A 15,066-nucleotide genomic window follows, 5' to 3' on the forward strand; every position below is an offset into this window, starting at 1 on the left:
TGAAGGATACTTTGTACGTGGAATTCAGAAGAGTATCATTCTTTTTATCACCCTTATAGTTGATACTAATAAAGCTTTATGTTTTGGTATTAAAAATATGTGATGAAACCTTCCAGAATAATACAGCACTATTTACCAAACTCCACAGTGATTGCGTAAAGATACTTGCTTGCACATGACCAAGACTAGCATTTTACAATAAGAAATACAACAAAATGCAGTATTTTGAAAAGGCTTCACAAAGGAAGATGTCATAAAAGTGGAAAAGCACAAATTCCTTTTCTTCATTATCTTATTTTCAGATGGCTTAATATGAACAAATATTTCCATTATATGTAATAGCTGACACAAATGACATGACCAACGGTATTCCCTATTCTAGGCACAGCTAATACTATGGATGTTAATAAGTGTAAAGCGCTAGGGCACAAAATTCCACTCATAACCTAACTAAACATAGGTGTGCTGATATTTTGTGAAAACAGAAGAGCAGTCCTTACTCATGGGGGAGTAAGAGAAGTGCTGATGTAAAAGCAAACAGCATGGTGAAGTCAATTATTTTTTAATGGCATTTGTCATTGTACTTTTCATTTCCCAATGATTTTGTGTACATACATATCTGTATATGAGGCTTATAAAAATTAATCTGGAAATCTGAATACCTCAAAACTATGTAAGGTTTTATTTTATCTATTAATTCTGCTATAACTAAAAAGAAGATAGCTTCTCGATTTAAATACGTGTGCAGAAAAGGAATTAGTTGTTTGGTTGTTTTGTTTTGTTTTATTTTGGTACAGTTCCTTGAAAAATCTTCCCTCCTAATTTGGTCATTGGGAAATCAGTACACCATCAATACTGAATAGTAGCAGGGCATTTCATTCTAACTCAAACATACCAAAATATCAGATCACAGACTCATCGAGTTTGAAGAATTCTGCATAGATTTACATTTACGCTCCATCAGGACCTGAATTAACTCTTTTTCTGAGATAATGCTCAAAGCAAGTTATTTTAAATTCTATTTTTATAACATGCTTTTTGTGTAGAATATTAGCTACCCGATCTTAGCATCAGGTCTTTATTTAAACTTTTTCTTAATGTATAATTCCTGAAAGGATCTCAGAGGCTTTCCTAACTGCATTTGCCTTGATAAATTATTTTATATGCACACATGGCTTACAAGACTTTGGCCACATCGTGCATGCAGCTGTCTAGGTATTTTAAGATTAAACATGGAGTAGCTCCCCAAAAGTCTATGTTATAGCAGTTTCCCTGTGTGACCTTGTAAGTCATGGAATTACCTGACCCTCCTCAGATGGATGCCATGATCTCTATTCCATTTTCCAGCCTTTGCTATGATATTTATTTAAAAAATGTTGGTTTGTAAACCTCTGTAAGCAAAGTCTCTGTACTAGCATAGTTCTTCATTTATCTAAATAAACAATTTAAGGCTCCTTTATAATTCTCTAAAACTGTCTCTTTTGCAAAAAGGTCTGAGGGTATCACTCAATATTGATAAGATATAACTATTGCTTTGGCGGGGATCTTCAAATCTGGGTTTGATCCCACAAGGTATAGCATTCCTTCTTGCTGAAACACATAATTTTTCTCTGCAGAGTTTTGCTTGGAAAGGATAAGCCCTGCTTTTCTTTCCTTATAGATGGGGATTTTACTGCTCTAATAGTAATTTCAGTTTCAGTTCAATTTACAAAGGCAGACAAAAATTAAAAAGACTGAGCACGCATTCCAGAAACTAACATTGTTAGGTGATCAATTAATATACATCTCTAATGAAAATAGCTACTAAAGAAGATTGATAGTAAACACAACAAGAATTAAATTTAAGGGAGTTAGAAATGTTAGATGTTTGAAAAAGAATTGTGTCAGCATAATATATCTGATGAAATTTGGGGAGTACCTGGGATTTACAAAGAGATAGATAATAAGTAATTTGGACACGAAAGAGGATACAGTCACCTGAACAGACATCTCAGAAAAGGAGGATTTGATAGCGGACAACAGCTCTATAAATTATTCCAAAAACAGTTCCTGTTTGTGTAAGAAATACTAATGTTTGTGAAACAAGGGAATGAAGAAGAGCTGCAGAGTCCATGAAAAACAGAGAAAGACATAAAAGTGAAAACCTGAGAAAAATAAAAACATAAACATAATGTAAATGCTCTTGAAAGGTAAGGCTGAAAAGCTTCTATATGAAACTGAGGAAAAAGAGCCACAAGGCAAATCACAGAGCTAGAGGAAAGTTCAAAATTATGAAATAGAAAGATGATCTTATCATTATGTTAAAAATTATAGTCAGCTACTCCAGGGACTATATGGTTAGGAAAGTTTAAAAGGTAGCAATTGGGAAGAGAAGAATAACTTTCCAAGATTAGAGTTGCACAAGAATCTATCTGCTGATTTGGGAAGAAGAGGGACAGACAATACTGGGGAGCAACAAGGTATTAGAAGACGGCTGTATTCAAAGGCAGGGGGGCAGACAGCTTTTGCCAAAGGATGTTGAAAAAGCTGGCTGATTCTATGCAAGGCTGGTGTCACCTATGGAAAACTGCGGTGATGAGAAGTTCCCACTGACTATAGAAAGGCTAACATTACATGAATTTTTAAGAAAGGTAAGGAGAAGCTAGGAACCTCACATCAATCCCTGGAAAGAACATGTCCTCTAGAAAATCACAAACAGGAAATCAGGAGCATTTACACAGATTTACCAAAGCTGAATCATGAGTCATCAACCTGGTTGTCTTCTATGACAAAATGACTGGCTACATGGACCAGTGGTAGATGTAATAGGGCTCAATGTAACAGTGCTCAACATCAGCAAGGCTTTTGATACCATCTGTTGCAGCAGTGTCTTTTGTGATCTGAGAAAATATGCACTGAATAGATAGATTTAAAATTGGCCTGGCAGCTGTGTTCAAAGGGTAGGAATGAATGGCTTTATATTCAGCTGATGGCCACTAATAAGCTGAGCACTAGGAAATCAGTATGGGGTCTTATGCTGTTTAACATTTTCATCCTTATCCTTGATGGTGAGACAGAATGAATTCCCAGCAAATTTATGCATCATACTAAAATAGGAAAAGTAGCCGCCATACTGAATACCAGAGCTTCACTTCAGACACTTGACGAAGTTGAGCACTGGCCCAACAAAAGCCTCATGAAACTCAACAAGTAGAGGTACGAAGTTCTGTTTTCTCATCCTGAATGAAACAAACTAAATATTCAACTACATTAGAAGTGATGGCAGCAGATCAAGTGAAATTATTGCTCAGCTGGTGAGACTGTATCTGCAATATTAAGCCAGTGTTTAGTCTTCCACTTCAAGAGATATATTGATAAAACCTATAGAGGGTTTGGAGGTTAGTCGGAGGCTTAGAGCACAGGATCTACAGTAAAAAGTTGAGGCAGATAGCGTTAATTAATCTGACAAAGTGGAAGCTAAGACACTGTCTAATAACACACCATAACTACTTCAAGAACCTTTACAAAGAATGAAGCCAAACTTTTCTTAATATGGCAGACAACACAAAGGGGCAGTTTAGGAGATTCAGGTTTTACAATACCTGAAACTTCTTCTAGGCAGGGCAGAACTGGAACAGCATACCCAGACTGTTGTAAAATCTCCATTCCTGGGGGTTTTCAGGATTGGCTAAACACAGCCACAGCTGATCTGATTTAGTGTTGGCATTGGGCAGGAGGTTAGCGTTGATGCCTTCTTAAGGACCCTTCCAATCAATATTCCTATGACTTACTCAAGTTGTTCAATTTATTTTGAACTCATATATATAAAACTTTTGCATCTACAACATACTACGTTAAAGCAGTTCATAGATTCAAAAATGCTTGGCCTATGTCTCTTAGTAACTTTTTCTGCCCATTTCTATTTCTAACAGGACAAAAGGTGATTGTCATTGGGTTTGCATTTTCAGGAAGAAAATGTGAACTTTAGATATACTTTCATTATAAAAGAAGTATGAGTAAATATTAAGTAAGACAGTTATACGAATTTGAGAAAACACTTCAATCTCATATCTATTTTTGAAGTCTGCATCATCTGCCCCAAATTTGGATTCCCTTTTTAGAGAACACAAACGAAAAGCAGTATGAAAGATCCTAAAATGAAGCTACAGAATCTCTAAACTATGTGAAACAGCTGGTTTAAAATTTTGAACTTCATATGAAGTTTATATTGAATAGTATTATTTTAACAGTTGGCATTTGTGTAGCAAACTAACTTATTTTAGATTATTTTTCTCCATTATTTGATATATTTAAATCATTATTGAACAAGAATCAATTATGCAGGGGATGTAAAGGTTGGAGGTCATCTTGGGCACAGTGACCACGAAATGGTAGAATTTTCAATTCTTGGTGAAGCAAGGCGGGGAGCCAGCAGAACTGCCACCTTGGATTTCCGAAGGGCAGACTTTAGCCTGTTTAGGAGAATGGCCAAGAGTGTCTCTTGGGAGGCAGTTTGAAGAGCAAAGGTGCCCAGGAAGGCTGGTCATACTTCAAGCAGGTGCTCTTAGAAGCACAGGAGAAGGCCATCCCCATGTCCCGAAAATCGAGCCTGGCTAAATAGAGAGCTTTGGCTGGACCTCAGATAAAAAAGGAAAGCTTACATTCTCTGGAAAAGGGGGTTGGCAATTTATGAGGATTATCAAGATATAATGAAGCTATGCAGGGGGAAGATTAGAAGGGCCAAAACTCAATCAGAACTCAGCTTGGCCACTGCAGTTAAAGACAATAAGAAGAGATTCTTTCAGTATATCAATAGAAAAAGGAAGACTAGGGAAAATGTAGGCCCACTGATGAATAAGATGGGTGCCCTAGTGGTGGAAGACACAGAGAAGGCAGAGCTGCTGAATGCCTTCTTTTCTTTGGTCTTCACTGCTCAAGCTGTCCCTCACGAATCCCATACCCTGGAGGCAAGGGGGAAGGTCTGGAGAGAGGAAGATTTTCCCTTAGTTGAGGAGGACCGGGTCAGAGACCACTTGTCCAAGCTGGACATTCATAAGTCCATGGGCCCTGATGGGATGCACCCGCAAGTGCTGAGAGAGCTGGCAGATGTTATTGCTAGACCACTCTCCATCATCTTTGAAAGGTCATGGGGAACAGGAGAGGTGCCTGAGGACTGGAGGAAGACTGACATCACTCCAATCTTCGAAAAAGGCAAGAAGGAGGAGCCAGGGAACTACAGACTGGGTAGTCTCACCTGTGTCCCTGGGAAGGTAATGGAGTGACTCATTCTGGATGTCATCTCCAAACACGCTGAGGAACAGGGAGTTATTGGAAGTGGTCAGCATGGATTTACCAAGGGTAAATCATGCTTGACCAATCTCATAGCTTTCTATGATGTTATAACTGGTTGTCTGGATGAGGAAAGAGCCATAGATGTCATCTACCTTGACTTTAGCAAGGCTTTTGACACTGTCTCCCATAACATCCTCATTAGGAAGCTGAGGAAGTACGGGCTAGATGAGGTGACAGTGAGGTGGATTGAGAGCTGGCTGAGTGACAGAACTCAGAGGGTTGTGATCAGCGGCACAGAGTCCAGATGGAGGCCTGTAACCAGTGGTGTCCCCCAGGGGTCAATACTCGGTCCAATTTTGTTCAGTAAATTCATTAATGACCTGGATGATGGGACAGAGTGTATCCTCAGCAAGTTCACTGATGATACCAAACTGGGAGGGGTGCCTGACACTCCGGAGGGCCGTGTTGCCATCCAGCGTGACCTGGACAGGCTGGAGAGCTGGGCAGAGAAGAACCTAATGAGGTTCAACAAAAGCAAGTGCAAGGTCCTGCAGCTGGGGAGCAAGAATGCTAAGCACCAGTATAGGTTAGGGGTGGACCTGCTGGGAAGTAGTTCTGAGGAGAAGGATCTGGGGGTCCTGGTAGACAGTAAATTATCCATGAGCCAGCAATGTGCCCTTGTTGCCAAAAAGGCCAATGGAATTCTGGGCTGCATAGGGAAGAGTTTGGCTAGTAGGTCGAAGGAGGTCATTCTCCCCCTCTACTCTGCACTGGTGAGGCCACAACTGGAATACTGTGTCCAGTTCTGGGCTCCCCAGTCCAAGAAGGACAGAGAACTGCTGGAGCGAGTCCAGCGAAGGGCAACAAAGATGACTGAGGGACTGGAGCATCTCCCTTACGAGGAAAGGCTGAGAGAGCTGGGACTCTTTAGCCTGGAGAAGAGAAGGCTGAGGGGAGACCTTATTATGGCATACAAGTATCTAAAGGGTGGGTTGAAGGAGGATGGTGCCAGACTCTTTTCATTGGTTCCCAGTGACAGGACGAGGGGCAATGGGCACAAGTTAGAACATAGGAAGTTCCGTTCAAATACACGGAAAAACTTCTTTACGGTGAGGGTGACAGAGCACTGGAACAGGCTGCCCAGGGAGGTTGTGGAGTCCCCTTCTCTGGAGATTTTCAAGACCCGCCTGGATGCAGTCCTGAGTGATGTGCTCTAGGCACTCCTGCTCTAGCAGGGGAGTTGGACTAGATGATCTCTAGAGGTCCCTTCCAACTCTGAAGATTCTATGATTCTGTGAATCAAAACCTCACTCGGCTGTAATAATAAATTATATTATTCTGAATTTGAACTTACATTTCTTTTGTGAATTTTGTGATGGATAGGTGGGACAGAATAGAAGAAGGAGGAGATGATGCAGTTTGGAAATTTGCACTGATGTGCAGGGAATACATCTGAATTCATACATTGCTGTATGATTCTGTTTCTGCAGAATCAACTGAAAAGTCATATATACATTAAAGTATAGAAAAAAGTATTCTCCAGTACTTGGAGTGTTGGCAAAACACTGGAACAGGTTGCCCAGAGAGGTGGTGGACGCCCTATCCCGGGAGACATTCAAGGCCAGGCTTGATGCGGCTCTGAGCAACCTGATCTAGTTGAAGATGGCCCAGCTTACTACAGGGGGCTTGGACTAGATGACCTTTAAAGGTCCCTTCCACCCAACACATTCTATGATTCTATGATTCTATGATTCTATGATTCTATTCTGCCCACACCTGCAACTGAACAAGTTTGAGAGAGTACACCATTTTTGCCATAGAAAAAAAAAAAGAAAAGAAACCAAAACCAAAACCAATCAGAAATACCTAACCATCAGCTCCTAAAGTCTGTCCTTATAAAAGAATTAATTTAATGGTAGAATATATTTTAATGCTATTGTAAATAAATAACCAGTATTGCAGCATACATATTATCTTCTCCAAATGCAGTAAAAGATGCTAAAGCTATATGTAAGTTTTCAAGACTTCGCAGTGAAGCACATTGTCTTAACCTAGCAACTTTCTACACACCACTGACCCATTATTATTTTTATGCAAGCTACAGATAGAATCTACTGTACTTTATTTGAGCCACAGTAGGAGAATTGAGCTAAGCCACAGCATCTGTACCAAGTTAAGAGCATGCATAGGAACATTTTTGTAGATCAGTTAATATGGTACTTGTAAATATTACTGCACGATGTTAGGATTACAAGACATAATGTTAGAATATTTAAATCTTCAAAACCTCTGGTCAAGGAAAATGCTTACCATGTGCTGAACAAACTAAAGTGATGACTAAATTTCAGTTGCAGAGGATCTCCCAACACTCTGGAGATCATTGATAATTCTGCTTAAACAGTTCTTAAGGTGTCACCTTTTCCCACAAAGCTTGTACTGTCAGAGGCTTCTCCTTGACAAAGGAACCAATTAACTGCTATCAAATGAAACGTACTATTTCCCTTTAAACTAGCCTCACATCTCATGCTGCAAATTGTCTGTTGTTCAATTTTCATGACATTCGGCTTGAAGTTTCAGAATCTAGAAGCTCACCTCATATATCTGAAGAGAAGGGTATGTGATTCAGAGAAAGTTTAAGAAAAATTAAACATGAAACTTGCAGTCAAGCAATGTGGTTACACTTCAAAGCCATTCTTCCAAAGAAAACAACAACAGATTAACTTATAAAATAAAATGAAAGAAGAAATTATCATTAGGTACACTGTAACTCGACTCATTGGTATAATACATTGTCTTTAATATAAACACCATATACTTCCTTCTCTCAATAAAATTTGTACTTTTAAGACCACACTAGCATCTCTGTGGCTGTCCAACAGCATTCACTGCTTTGTTGTGATCCAAGTTTAAGAATATCATCTTTAAATACCTACACTACAGTTGGACTACACTACAGAGGTAGAGGGATAGAGCTAGGCTCATTCATTCATTTTATGAAGCCAGAACTTTGGGATGGTGGTGGAGGAACATGTTTGCTTCATAATAAAATATTTGTCCAAGTATAATTCAGTTTGGCTATGTTTATTCCACTATAAACAAACAAACAAACAAAGCCTCCAAAACCCAACAATTAAAAAAAGCAACAAGACCACATGAAAACTTTTCCTCTTCATCTGTTAAATCTTTCTTATATTTTCCATAGGGGCATTGATTCTAAAATTGGACAGTCATGTGGAGAAGACATGTATTTTACTGTATGACCGGTAACATAAAATAAGCTGTTGGAAATTCCAGCAGAATGAACACTAGTACATCTAAAATTTTAATAAACTTCTAGGGAAGGGAAGTTTTCTTTCTGAGGGAAAATATCTTTTTCAGTACAGGAAAAGCTGACAGCTATTAGCAAGCCTTCTTGACTTTATTTCAACTTGCAAAGGCCTGTTATGCTCAAATAGGCACCTAGCATCAGAAACAAACCCTTTAAAACTTCAAAATATAGCTATGGGGAATTTTCACATTAGAAAAAATATCCAGAAAGGTGAACCTGGTGAATCAGGTCTCAAAGAATGTCATGGAATGGTGCAGCTTGTCTTACAGCTTGCATTGCTGATTTTCTAAGTCCGTGTAAGAACCATGACAGAATATATCAATGTGCTGAGAGAGCACATGGTGCTTATAATCAGAAAAGGAGTGAAATTGTGATAAAATGCTTCCAAACCTATATCTTCACTTTTGAAGAAAGCTAAAGAGAAGTGACAAGAGCATGCTCTTCTCTAAAATAGATTAAATTGTACTGAAATTAGATTTTGATTGATCTTGATAAAAATAGATCTAAACTCTTCTTCAAAATATTATATTTTAAAATCAAGGTATTATAATTGTGATTTTCACTTCCTTATCAAAAGGGGAAAAAAGACAAGGTCAAAATGAAGCTGTTTCCTACACTGTAGAGAGAGTGACTTCAAAAGTGAAAAGGAAAAATGTGTGCTGTTTTTCTGTATCAGATATAATACAATCTAGAAAAGATTTTCCATAGCACTGTACTGTTTTAACAAAATGTAGGACTTTTCTTTCAATGTCTTATTTATTTTAAAGAATTAGTGGCATTCCTACTTTGGAAGCTTATGAAGCAATTGAGCAACCGTATAATAATGGCAAGAATCTAAACCAGGTTAATTTAAAAAGGAATCTTATTCAGTCTGCTGAAAATTTTTAGTTTGCTTTTGTTCCTTCTAAGACCTTTTTTCAATACGTCAAGTGTTCAACTTGCGATAAATGGCATATTACTAACATTCACTAGTCCTGTTTTTTAAAAGTACAAATTTCAGCATTCTCATTCTGAAGAACTTTAACAAGCCTCAGATAGGAAACCACGCTATTTATCCATAATATGTGTAGGATGAATACAACCAACGGAGTATTTGTTCCCTGTCAATGGCCTGTCACTGAAGTGGCTAGAAATTGTGTACTTGTGTGTCTGTATATATGTCCTCCCACTATTTCCAAATAAAATGTTTTCGCACTATAAAGAGAGGCTACTATAAAACAGTGGAAAGACTCAGTCTTCTGAAAAGAAACTAGCCCTTTCTGGGTCGTTTCTGAGAGCTACACTCAGAACAGATCTGCCTATTAAGGAGATGTTGCACTAGATGGAATTTATCTAGAGAAGAGTATCCAGACCAGATTGCTTTTATCATGAAAGAAACTGAACCATGAAAATTCAAACATTTAGTTGAAAGGAATTAGCTCAAGGACAGCTTTTGAGCATAAATTTGGGGTGGCAGTGAAGCCATTGAGAAGCCTGTGCTTTCAGAAACTATTACTGCTCTGCAATCTAACCTGTTAGAGAAACCAGGAAGAGCAAGTAGGCTGCTGTTAAAATCAGCAGGATTTTAAACTGTCCCTAGAATCTGCCCTCAACAGAATAAGGATCAGTTAAGCACTAGTTTGTCGGAGTTTCATGTTTTTTTCATGTTTTTCTTACTTTGTAAAAAGGTTGGTTCCATACTAATGTCAAGAAGTGATCAAAATTAGGATCAATACAAAGAAATTGAGTTCAGTTTGATCTGAAAATACATTCCTTCGTGGAAGGTAGAAAATACTTCCTCACCAAAATACACATTCCTGTCCCCCAAAATCACAACCCATAAGAGCAAGAGCATAATAATGTATCTGTTACATCTTATTTTGTTTTGAACAAAAGCTTATTTACCTTTTCTATTCACCAAAAATCTCATTAAAGTGAAGACATCTTTTCACTTCCACTTTTTTCACTTCCAGAGGATATTCTATGTGTAAGTCATGTTCTTTCACTTATGTACATTTGAAATATCCTCCTGTTTATTTATTCTTTTCCATTATGATGTGATTGGCTTCATCATTATGTCATACACTTAAGCACTAAATAGCACATTCATGGAAATTGATAGAAAAGCTGATCTTCCCTCACAGATAATTTTGGGATATTTTTCCAAATAAAAAAAAAAGATCACTGAGTTTAGTGAGAAATTAGAAAAAAAACCCAAAACTTAAAATGTATTGATTTTGATGTCTTGTATATCTTGTATTCTATTGTTCAATAATTTGAATGCCTTCTCCTTTCATTATCTCATAAATTAATTTGAAAGCTTGACAGTTACATCATCACAGTGTACAGTGAAAAATAACGTTAAATTGTATTCTAATAGTTTGGCCTAAAAAGAAAGATGAGGGCATTATTATCATCATATCTTCTTCGAGATACTGCCCCTCACATAAGTTCTTGCAGGTAGGCCCTTCAGTGGTCGCTTGCAGAGACAACACTGGACTTGCAGATCCTCTGTTAAAGGCTTTCTCTATCAAGCCACATGTCTGAGGTTAAAATACAAAACACTGGCCTAAGTAATGATTCTAGAAAGCATGACAGGTAAGAAATACAGTTCATTTATTTTTATTTCTCTGAAAATAACAAGAAATCTTCTTTTGTCAGGTAATGTCAGAAATTACACTCCATATAAAATTAATTATAAAGCCTTCTCTGGTGCACATTGAACTTTTTCCTTCTCAAAACTAGAGAAATAGAGAGACTATAATAACTAACTGAGAAATTACAGTAACTAACTGACTGCCAGCTAGCACATTTACCTGGGAAAGACAGATGAGAATGAAGGAGGAAAGGGGGCTAAAATTTGACTTTATGTGAAATAAAAAAGAAAAAAAAGGTGGAATAGATCACTGGCAGTGTACAATTCTTTGATTCTTTGGAGTCTTCCTAGAAACAGTTGTAAAAGCCAGCAAGGAATGAAAAGCAAGAATTTGCTAGAAACAAAGTACAACTTTTTAGTTCTGAATTATTATTTTTTTTTAATACAGTAATACTACACACTACCAATTTGGTATGTAGCAAAATTAATAAAAAAATAGCCTGCATTAACAGTGCTAAATCACTCTGAGGACTACAAGGGAAATACACCTGAATGTATCAAACTTCTGGATGCCAGAAAAATATACTGTAGAGAATAGAGTATTCCCTTAGATTCCAATGAATATTTATATAATAATAATATCTGAAACCTTTTCTGTGAGGTTTTATTGTTCTTTTTGTGTTGCATTCAATTTTGCTTTGTCCTTCACAGAAACCTCCTGTACCACATGTATACTCAATAATTGTAAATCTAATACAGTATTTACATGAGAAAATTATTTTAACTTACCTTCAATCCTTTTTTTGCCAGATTATCAGAGACACATGCTCTCTTCCAAGTAGGTATTTTATCTTCTCTGCATACTAAGTACAGGCTATACTGAACTACATAATTTTATACAGAATGCCATTTCACTTTTTACTGAGAAGTTCAGTTTTGAAAGAGTAGCTCAACAACAGCAATAAATTTTTAACATATACATTTTCCAAGTTCAGTATTAGAGAAATGATACAATGGTAAGGTTTATATTTTACCTAAAATCTGAGCCTATCCGTTTTCCATTTTCTGGTTCTCCAGGATCTGGACACAAATTGGACGCCTGTTTAATACCTCCCTCATTTACTGCAAAAAAACAAAATAAAACAAAATAAACAAAAAAAGGTAAAATAATACAGTTTTTAGAAGATACAGAGTTAAGCAATTAAAAAATATGAAAAGGTACATTATCTGCATTTTAGGTCCTTTAGAACATATTTTCTACAGAATATCATCACCCATATAATCTCTAGTTTCAATACATAAGTTCCTCCTCCCTATAATAGGCAAAACTTGTATTTTCTGGTTTGATTTTTTTTTTTAAAATAACATAAGTTTTTTATAAGTTGTAGTAATCAGCTATTTTGTTTTCTTGTAATATTATTGAACCCATATGGAAATGTTATTACTATTCCTTTACAAACATTGACATTTAAAGGAGCGTTCATCAAGTTTAGGGCTGTAAGATTTTACTCTGAACATAATCTAATAAATGTCATCTCCACTAAGAGCTGACCTTTTCTCCTTGAATTATAAGAAAATTTGAATGCATAGGCTCATGCTGAGAGAATTGTCCTTAATCAGTATTGAAAATGCAGATATTCCCAAAATATGGTGATCTGAATGTAAACTCAAAATACCAGTTTGATTTGCATACATTTATCTTACAATAAACTAAAATGGATCTTCAGAGAGAAATGTCCTGTGAACCTTTCAATGTGTTTTTCCAGAAATTTATATGTTGCAATCTAGGCCTCAGCATATTCAACAATCTCTTCACTTGTTTGGGGTTTTTTTTCCAATGCATTACATACTTTCTCCTAATTTTTACAGCTTGAAAAAGTGTATCTTACATAAATAATTTTAGGCCAAAATAATTCTATTAATTTTGTATTTAATTTTTGAAGTTCATTGAACCAGGAGGTAGCAGTTCCCAAAAAAAAAACGTAGCAAAGGAGGCTGGTCTGTTATTACTTGGTAAATTCATGGCCCAGTAGAAGAATATTTCTTTCCAAAATACACGTTGACATGAAATCAAAAGATTTATGCTAAGCAGAAAGAGATTTTCACCTTTATTAGTATTTATTTCTGAGGAACTAGACCAATGGATTTCCAGTATCAGTTCTTAACTTCCCTTTAAGTAGAAAGTTTGCATGTAATTAGGGTAATCACATTACATTGTAAACTGAATACACCTGAATAAAAAACTGTAGTTTCTAACAATACTTCTAAAGGGTGTTCACTAAATTTCAGCTTTTAGTGAAGGAATACTTCACTACTATTCAGAATACTTGGGGTTTTTCTCTTCCTTGAAATTTGTCTTCTTACACTCAAAGGTAAGAATTGATTTGGTACCCCTGAGGAAGTCAAAGGCCAAATGAAAATGTTGCAGAGAGTTAAAAGGAAAATGTCTCAACTTAGCACACTGCTCAAAAAACCTGTCAGGTCCAGCCCTTGTAAACTGGAACCATAGAATTTATTCTCCTCTGCACTGAAAGAGCTGCACTAAGTCCAAGGTTGTTCTAATAGCAAACAAAAGTAACCTCTGTTCAACTGCATCTCTATGCTCAGAGGACTTTGGGACAAGAAGGGCTCTACCTTAGAGCCCATTCCTATTACCAGGTTTCAGTCTTTTAGGTGTTATGTTACTTGTAGGTATTACGAAACCGTATTAGCTATAGAAATCCAAGTTCCTGCTAATGTTGGAATATATATATATCTGACAATTGCAATTCTATAAACTGCATTTCACAAGGGCATCTAGTAGGAACTTGTTGGATCAGCATTTAGGACAAACTCTCTCTTTGAAATATCTGGGGTGCTTTTATACAGTTCCAAAGCCTACACCAAGATGAGATAAATTCAGAATCATCAAAAGTAGCCCATATATATAGAAAAGACCTTAAAATGTTGGGTAAAAAGTTAGGATTCACTGAGCAACGTGGAAAGGGAAGTATACTTGAGTACAAATAGGGAAAAAGACACCTTCTAATTTTTGTGACAGTCCGTTAACTTTTCTGACATTAAACCTATGTTAAAACTATAGCTAAAAACTTATTCATGATGCCTGATAAAGAAATTAAAATAAAATGGCGCCATTTTGGGGCTGTATCATATATCTATGCACACAAAAGAAATTCTTTACTATAAACAAAATGCAGTAAAAATATCATTTAAATAGAACTATTTCTACTTTTTGTAATTCATGTTTTAATATTTCAAACAACTATTTTATTTTTATACACTTATTTCCCTAATACACAGGTAATAGAGTGAATATTAATATAAAAAAGAATATTCTCCTGGATTTCAGAGCACAAGAACCATTATATACTTCAGTTTCTACCAAAAACAGAAGCTTGAAAATCCTATTGGTTTTTGACAATATGGAATGGAACTGTATAGTTCCATTCTTAAAAATAATATATGAACTGTATCTTTAAATAATAGATTATGGATTTGTTAATATTCATAAATAAAAAATATTTAGACTTATGTTAAAGAAAATCAATAAATTAATCACAGCTAAATCAATAAAATAAGATATAAACCACAGTAAAAATTCAGTAGAAAAAGTTATAAGTAGAAGTCACTAAACTGATTTCTGATTTGATCACAAATCAGATATGCATTTAATCACAAACTTAAATCCATTCCGATTTCTGTTAAGTACTTTGTGAAAAATAAACGCACATTTTGTTATTTTTGTATTTTTTTCCAGACATAATGCTTGATTTTTCAGTCTACTGAAATACAGCTCCATATAGTTCCCCAAATATCTGTCTATCTATCTGTCTATCTGTCTGTCTGTCTATCTGTCTATCTTTGTTTGGTTTACACCCCAGATAGTCATATG

General features: G+C 36.2%; 1 protein-coding gene across 3 annotated transcripts in view; it reads right to left on the reverse strand.

Annotated features, from left to right (window-relative positions):
• CSMD3 (CUB and Sushi multiple domains 3) overlaps positions 1–15,066 on the reverse strand; it is a 684,352-nt gene that overhangs the window by 399,899 nt on the left and 269,387 nt on the right. For all 3 annotated transcript variants that reach the window (XM_074577705.1, XM_074577704.1, XM_074577703.1), the window contains one exon: positions 12,209–12,296. In XM_074577705.1, the coding sequence (XP_074433806.1) occupies positions 12,209–12,296 (88 nt within the window). The remainder of the gene's footprint in view (positions 1–12,208; positions 12,297–15,066) is intronic.

The sequence above is a fragment of the Larus michahellis genome, chromosome 2 (genome assembly GCF_964199755.1).
Source record: "Larus michahellis chromosome 2, bLarMic1.1, whole genome shotgun sequence".
NCBI classification, from domain to species: Eukaryota; Metazoa; Chordata; class Aves; order Charadriiformes; family Laridae; genus Larus; species Larus michahellis.